The following is an 8536-nucleotide window of genomic DNA, read 5'->3' on the forward strand; positions in this document are numbered from 1 at the left end:
AGTGCTCCAGGGAATCAAAAATAAGTAAAGTTGATCCTTCTCTAGTTGAAGGAAATATTCTTTTTTTTAAATTTTTTTTTCAAAGGAAATATTTTGACTCTGGGAACTAAAATGACAGCTCTAGATTGGAAGATATTATGAAACTATGTTTGGAAAAAGGAGACTCAAAAAAGAGAGACTGGCTGGGCCACCATGTTAGTAGATGTGGTGTTTGGAGAATGATTCATGCAGCCCTTTTCTGATACTGGCCCCACTAAGCAGGGCCTTGTGGAGTGCAGGCTATTCAGTACTCACCAGGACCTTTTTCTTTTTCAGGTGAGAAGCCTTACAAGTGCTCATGGGAAGGATGCGAGTGGCGTTTTGCACGGAGTGATGAGCTCACAAGGCACTACAGGAAACACACAGGTGCAAAGCCCTTTAAATGCAACCACTGCGACAGGTAAGGGGATGGAGAAGATGCTCAGGCAGGGGAGGAGGATGGGATGTGAATTGGAGGATGGCCCGTATGTGGGCTCTCGGATTGGTTACCCGCAGGTCTTGCAGATCATTGCCCTTGGAATTGCCCTTTATTTCTCCACTGAGAAAACCAAAAAGAGAGTGTGTCCTCCTGCATGTTATCAAGAGGTGGCATGAGTTCCTGATTCTGCTTCAGAAGCATTAATTAGCTTAGGCCCAGTGCTAGTCACTGAGTGTCAGCAATAGTTCCTCACTTCAGGGAGGCAATGTGACAGGTAAGTTTAGCATAATAGGAAAAGTAACAGGGTAGAGAATGATCACTAGTGGCTGCTGCTTATGATCTTTTTATTAGCGTCAATACTGCTTTCCCTCATCCTTCATAATATTAAAAAAAAAATAGAAAGCTTGCTTAACAGCAGAGTGATTACTTCATAAGGCTTTACTCTGAAGTATTATTGAAAATGAATTTACTTAAAGTCCCCATTCTTTGGAGATCTGAACCAGTCTTCCCCTTTCAAGGCAGTCCAAGGAAGGGCCCAGAAGACAGCAGTGCCTTGAGAACTCACCTTGTAATTCAGTTTCTAACCCTTCAGCATTTGATAGTGGAAGGAGGAGCACATAGCAACAGATACTGCCCAAGTAATAGTATCTGACAGGCCTGGCCTTATCAACCAATAAACCCCAAAATGGAGACTCTGCAGGCCAAGGTGAAGGCAGGATTAGGTTTAGACATAATCAAATAACGGGCTTGCATCTGAGCGTGTTATTCTTCTAATCCTATTTCTGTGTTTAAAAGGAAGCTTAAGAAAATTAACCAATTTTAATGCAATACTAAAGGTCTCGGTTATGATGAGAAAAATGCTTCTAATATGATAAAAGCCCTTGAAAGCCTCAGGGTTCCCTGGCTTGGGCAGTAGCTCCCAGGATGGCAGGAGGGACTGCACAGGATGTCAGTAGGGGTCTGGCTGTCCTTGGGAGGAAATACAGTGGCGTTCACATCCTGCCCGCCCACCTCTTGTGTCCTGCACCTCCTGCTGGCCAGGCTTTCCTCCAGAGTGTGCTTGGCAAGCGGGCCAGAGGTGTCCAAGGCTCGAGGTGGGCCAAGTTGGTGTGGTGCTCCTTTAAAATGCTTACGAAGGATCAGTTGTGTTTTTCCTCCTTTTTCCTTCTTCCGGAAGAGGCTATTTTCCTCTTATCTTCATTCTTTGAGAACTAAATAAAGACCCCACGCCTCCTGCAGCCTAGAGATAGCCTACCCTTCTCCCCTCAGGCCCGCACGGAGGAAGTACACTTTGCACAGCAGCGATTGTCTCCTGCTCCCCAGGAACTCTGTTGTGCTGCCCATGAACACAGCTCGTGGTTTCGTTTCCTTTCATCCCTCAAAGTCCCCCTGAGTATGTGAATCAGCAGCTGTCCTTTCCAGAGATGTCCCAGTGGAGTTTCTCCTTGTTTGATATCTCCCTTCAGTTCTCATCTCAGGGTTCCCTGATTCATTCCTTTCTATCCCTGACTAATAAAGAAGTCCTGCAAGCAGTGACTGCCCCTGGCGATAGCTGGGAAGGCAAAATTCCATGTGGTCAGCTCACATGAGATTGAATTCTTTGTGCACTGTCACAGCAAGATGGCAGTAGGGACACACCCATCTCCACAGGGTGTTGAGGCTGTTACTTGAAGTCTGCATGTTGGGGCTTCTCCACTCTTGAAAGAGGACAGAATTCTGGGGAAATTACCAGTGTTTATATTCCTCAGTTCAAAACCACTCACTTGCGGAGGAATTTCCAACTTCCCAGCAGTCCATAATGTATTATCAGTCAGTCTGGCCACCATTTGTGTGACTTTAGTAGAGAGGTTTTCCAGATGATTCAGGAAAGGGGGTCATCCACAGTACATGATTTGGTGAGTTTTTGCTTTATTGTCTTCATCAAAAAGCACTAGAGTTTGGGGAGCTAGCAGTTTGCTGGGAGGATGGTAAAGATTCTGCGACGTGGCCCCGAGGGAGATGGGCATGCATCAGAGTCCTGTGCCACAGACCAGTACTACATTTCCAACAATGTCAGAAGTGAGAGGCGGGATTTTCCTGGTGTCTGGCAGCAGGCAGTACCTTGCATCTCCATCGTGGTGAACATGCTCAGAGAAGGGTCTGACAGGGTAGAGGGGGATATTGGAATGACCCGTTTTTCCTGCCTGGAAAGGGAGACCTGGACAAACCAGGAAGGTGGCAGTCCTCAGAAATAGGACACCAGCAGCCCTCAGGAGGACCCGGTGCTCTTTTGGGGCCCCGTATGGCTATGTGCGCTCCTTGTTGCCTCTAGAAGTGTGAGCAGTGAGACTATTCTATTTAGAAGTTAAATAGGGTTTGAGCTTCCTTTCCTTGCACATGTGCTAAGCCTAATTTATGCTCTTATTTTATCCATAGAAAAGTTTTGAAAAATGCATTCACTGTATTTATTTTGCCAGTAGTTATTGAGATTGTTAAATGTCACAACAAAAAAGTTTATATTTCTGGCTGTGTCTGGAAAAAAAAGCCAGCTCTGCAGTGCTGGGCTCACATGGCCACATGACTATCAGTCACTGGGGCTAAATAGCCACACTGTCCATTTGCTGTGGCCAGGGGGTGACTACTTTTCCACTGTCGTTGCCAGTACTTTTTGCCTCCTTAACATGGAAGCATCATTTGTTGCCAAATAGTATGCTACTTGCTCTGTGGTTTCTTCTTCCAGAAAGAGCGATTTTTTGGTATGCCTTTATTACAAGTGAAAAGCGATAAGCCAAGAGTTACATTTAGCTGTTGGACTTACGTCCTTGATCTCGCAAGCCCTGGAGACCCTGGAGTCTGTCACCTCTGGCTTCAGGTTTCGGTTGGGGAGAAATCACATTCGGGTGGTTGTGCTCTTCCTTACTGTGAGACCAAGCTGCGTAGCACACTGAATGGCCTGTTACAGGAGGGATGAGTTGTCCTCCAGCCTACAGAGCACCAGGCTGCTGATTGTAGTGAACAGGGCTCTGCTCCCCTCTGAGGCCATGCGCTGCATTATGCGATCCACTCAGCAGAGCTCTGGGCCAGGGGCACTGCTGCCGGGGTAGAACAACCCAGGTCTTGGCCCTTTTGATCTTTGTAGCAGTGCACATATAGGTGGTAAGAAATATCAGCTAGTCCCTTAGCCCTCAAGTGCTCTAGAGGGTGGCTGTTGGTGTAATTCCCGTATGACTTCAGTGTGTCTTTTTTATAAGCATGAGAAATGATTATGGGGCTTGGCTAGTCCTCTTGAATGTACAAATTTCAATTATTAAGAATCTTCTAATTTAAGGTCACCTCACTGCTATATAGTCATAAACACTCCCCTGGGGTATAGTGCCCTTAAAATTATTTGATTCTGCATTTCTAGATGCCGAGTTTATCTATCACCTTTTATTATTCCTTTGTGGAAGTCAGGGACAAATATAAATTAACAAATATAAATTAATGATGAGTGAGTATCTTGCTGCCGTATTGAATTTAAATAAAAATCTCAATGGTGAGGAACCTGGCTTAATTCTCAGCATATATTTTCTAGAATTTGTATAAATAATGACGTTAATTTGATTCAGTAAGGGTACAGTTATATCTCATACCACATTAAAGAACTATTTTGTTTATTTCTACTTTTTCTCCTGACAACGTCTGTAAAGTAAGGGCAGATACTTGTATGTGTATCCTGCTAGATAACTAGCAACTTGGAAAGGAAAGGCTGAAGACATACATGACTGAGTAGTTCTTTCAAATGAACTTCTACACCAAGAATTTGGTGTTTTCCTGAAAATTCCCAGAACATAGAAAGGAAACTGAAGAGGTTTTATCCACCGTTGAGACTTCTGTTCCTTCTCACCATCTGGACCCTCTTCACTCCTTTTAGTCAGGTTTCCTGGTACCTACTTTGTTGCTTTCTCATAGGTGCTAGCTGCTGAGATCTAACCACTCAACTTCCAGGTCCATGTTCTCTCTGCCTGCATGACCAGTGATCATGCATTGAGTATTGTGTTTATTTACTTTACAAGTTTGATATCTTACCATTCTATACACAAAAAGTCCCACTTAGGTGTCCCTGGGTCAATGTTGAGGAGTCTGTAGGACAGTGTTTTCCCCAATAGCTGCAGTATGGGAAAGGCTGCTTCATCATTGGTTTACAATTCCAGATCCCATCCTCAAAATGGTCCAGCCCCTCTGCGGTTTTCTGTATGATTATCCTCCAATTCCCTCTTCGGTTTTTAAGGATCATTCTGATCGTACTGGTCCCTCCTAGATAATCTAGGATTATCTCCCTACTTGAAGCTCAGTTGACTAGTAAATTAATTCCATCCACAAATGCAGCCCCCCTTTCCATGTCACCCAGTAGAACATGGGTTCTGAGGGTGGGGGCAGTGCTGCCTATCACAGGCTCCTTACATTGATAACTCAGTTTCTCTTTGTCTCAGGCTAAAAAGCAGCTGTGGGTAGGAGTATGGGCTTTTAGAGTCAGACTACTGGGGCTTAAATCCTGGTTTGGCTACTGTCTGATGAACATCTCATCTAGTACTTAAGATAAATATATTTTGTTTATAGAGTTCTTTGTGGGGATGTTAACCTCAAAAAAGAAGTACCTACAAAGAGTACCTCCTAATTTAGATTTTGTTCTCTAGGTTATTAGGATAAAGGAAGAAGGGAAAGAAGGAAAGGAGGGAAGGAGAGGGAGGGAAGGAGAACAGGCAGTGGACAGTGTTCAACTGAGCTCCATGACAGGGCAAGTTGAGTGCTAAATTACCTACAGGCTATATAACGTCTTCAGTATGCCAGGTATGTACCCCTGCTTCACAGCAAGTCTAATCTTCTGTAGAGATATCTGTAGGGTATTATCCAAATATCTTGCTTTCACCAAATCAAGGCCTGAATAAGTGGGTATAATGGGTATTGTTATTATTTGGTATGCTGTTCAGTGCTTCAGATTTTTTTTTGCTGCAGTTTTCCCATTCTTACCAGTTTTCATTGTGCTTCTATCCTGTCTCACTTTGTCTCCTTGAGATATTATCCTATACATGTACCTATTTAAGGAATGGGCTCAAACATAGTGTGAGAATGTTGGGATAAGGTAATCCACAGGGTGGATTTTTTTATTTTCTTGGTTTTTGTTTCGTTTTTGTCTTTGAGACAGGGTCTCACTATGCAGTTCATGCTGGCCTTTAGCTCACTTTGTAGCTCAAACTAATATCGAACTCACAGAGATCCTCTTGCCTCAGCCTCCTGAGTCCTGGGATTACAGCCATGTGCCACCTTGCCCAGCCCTGATTTTCTTGTTTTAAGAATGAACAAACACAAGGAAGTCCTGCTTTGAGCAGAAAGTGTTATTAAGATGAGCTAGGCATCTTACTAACATCATAACAGAGATTGTGGGCAGTGGGGGTGTCTCTGCCTTCAGGGGAGCCTAGACTATTCTCATAGGGAAAGAAGAGGCTTGTTTGCAGAGTAGGAGCCCAAGGGAGAACACCTGGATCCAAACAGGATCATTCCTCAGGTGAATCCGGGCTGAGACTGTAGGGTGCTAGGATAAAGAAAAGCTCACACTATTAGTTATAAGATACAGAAACCTGTTTCAGTCTGGTGTTAGCATCAGAGGCTATCCATTAGCTCAAGTAACTAGCAAGAGCAGAATTAGATTTGGCCTTAGCGTTGGGTTCTAGACATTGTCTTCAGATCTTTGCATCCTCTTGCCATGCCTCCCATTACTTTTTCTCTGTAAATTTCCTGCTCTGGCAGGGTATTGTCCACCATGGCTCCAGGCTGGTATCTTTGGAGTTTAGAAATCCCAGAGGAAAGAGAGCTTCTGTATTCCAATAATTTCAGGAGCTGTCTAGGCCACACCTCTGTGAGTCACATAACTGCCCCTTCATGGCAGAAGTAAGCTCCATATTTCTGAGAATGTCAAAGGTGGCACCCAGGGGAAGAGCATGTGACACCTGAATCCATAGTGATGCTGAGAAGAACACTTAAGCAAGAACCATGAGGACCAACACGTAGTCCAAAGAGTGGGCTCAGATATTTGTTCATGCACACAGTTTGAGGTCCCTCACCAGAGAAGGTTGCTAAAGATGGTACTGGGGTGATACTGAGGGACCCCCCCACACCCAACATGGTGCCTGCATATTATTACATACTCAATAAAAGCAAGTCTTCCTCCATTCTTTTCCTTGGCTTGAATGTAGTGTCTGCAGGGGTCTATCAGTATCTCAGGCAGCATTTCTGGGCCGAGTACAGAAATCTAGGTATTGAAATGTCAGAGTTGGACTATCCAGTGATACAAGCTAGTTATTCTTTACTATATTTACAGTATATGAACATTGATGCATGTTTTCAAAACACATTCACATTCATTTCTTCTTGAACAGTGACAATTCCAATAGCTTAACAGGCATTGAGGTCTTACTATGTGCCAGGCAATCTTCTGAGAACTTGACATAAATCGTCTCATTTAATTCTCACAAGTAACCTGAGAGAGCAGTGCTGTGAATGTCCCCTTTCACAGAGGAGGAATTAAGGCCAGAGAAGTTAATGAACTCAAGGTTACAGCTGTTGGAAGATCCCACACTCAACTCAGCCCCCCAACACCCCCACCCCACATTCACTCATGTTCAAGATCTCTTTCAAGTGAGGTTCATAGTTTCCTAAGGGGTGTTGGAAAAGAGTTCTTCCCCTGGGTGTTGCTAACATCCTCACTATTGTTTGTGTTTTCCAGGTGTTTTTCCAGGTCTGACCATCTTGCCCTCCACATGAAGAGACATATCTAAAAACCATGAAGGCCAGAGTTGCCATGGTGTCAGCTGATGTCCGAAGGAGATGCCGGGTGGCAGGGGGCTGGACTTCCAGTGGGGACCCTCTGCCTCACAGAAGAAAGTTCTCACTTAGAAACCTCTGTGTACACACACACCCACACACACCGTCTTACATGCAGACCCACACACACCCACACTGTCATGCACTCAACTATATTTAAAATATATACGTCTATTCCTTATGCCTTGCCCTAGCCAGATGGTAGAAGACAAAGAAAAGGAAACCAGGTGGACTCAGCAAGGCAGACTGGCTGCTTACTTCAGCGCTATTGGAATTACTTCCCGCTGTTGCCAAGGGAAATCAAAGCAAATGGATGTGACGTCTCTGCCAGTGGATGGCAGTACGAGGGGCTTACTTAACTCGCTTCTCCGTGCAACTTGATAGGAGAGTCCAACGTCTTAAAGTTGCTTATGTGTAGCACTAATGTTTCTTTTTAAATAGTTGGGGGAGAATGACCTAGAAAACCAAATTGCAGTTTGGTAGCCAAAATTAACTCTTGGTTTATTTGTCCTTTGTGTGTGAAAAGTCCTACTATTCTGTGCGTCAGACTTCCTCACAGAACTGTTGATTGGTTTTGGTTCTTCTTAGTACCATTGAGATCTTTCGAGTTGATACCAACGGCCTTAGCGGCAGCAGACTCTGAAATAACACGTTGTTGTTACACCTTTCTGGCCTGCATCTCTCTAGACTTCACTCTCCAGGGAGGAGTTCTCTTTACTTACTTTTTGACTCTTGCACACCATATGCACTAGGGATTCTGGAAACTTCTAGCATGACTGCAAAGTGGCCAAGAGAATAAAGTCCTTGATGATATATCACAGTATATCCCTTGAGCCTCACCTTATTGCCAGTGCTAGATTTTTTCTTTTTAATCTCTGTTTTTTGCTAAGGAAAACTTGAAAAGCTTATTTGGAAGCTTAAATGTTTTATCTTTTCACCATGGACCTAACCTCTCCAGGACACTGTCGGCACCTGGATGTCCAGCTCTCAAAGCAACTGATCAGACCGGACATCACGGTTCTTTCATCTTCCTTGAGGCACGATGACCTCAGCCCATAGTGCTGTGTGTCACTGCTACCCTATAAGCAGTTACAGCCTAGATGTCACTAGTCTCAAAAGGCAGCTGTGTACTTAATCTAACTCTGGGTCATGACCTGAAAAAAGCCAAAAATATCACTCTTTTCAGGAGTGGGAAAACAGAGGATGCCTCCCAAGTCTAGTGGCTTCACAAAACATCAC

General features: G+C 44.2%; 1 protein-coding gene across 3 annotated transcripts in view; it reads left to right on the forward strand.

Annotated features, from left to right (window-relative positions):
* Positions 1-7447, forward strand: part of Klf7 (Kruppel like factor 7) — an 80243-nt gene extending 72796 nt beyond the window's left edge. The window contains exons 3-4 of one of the 3 annotated variants that reach the window (XM_004626637.2): positions 316-439; positions 7200-7237. In XM_004626637.2, coding sequence (XP_004626694.1) covers positions 316-439; positions 7200-7237 — 162 coding nt within the window. Of the gene's footprint in view, positions 1-315; positions 440-7199 lie in introns of all 3 variants that reach the window. The other 2 variants (XM_023710077.1, XM_004626635.2) reach the window with 2 other exon arrangements.
* The last annotated feature ends 1089 nt before the right edge of the window (positions 7448-8536 follow it).

This window comes from Octodon degus, unplaced genomic scaffold, assembly GCF_000260255.1.
Source record: "Octodon degus isolate 3935 unplaced genomic scaffold, OctDeg1.0 scaffold00016, whole genome shotgun sequence".
Classification (NCBI taxonomy): Eukaryota; Metazoa; Chordata; class Mammalia; order Rodentia; family Octodontidae; genus Octodon; species Octodon degus.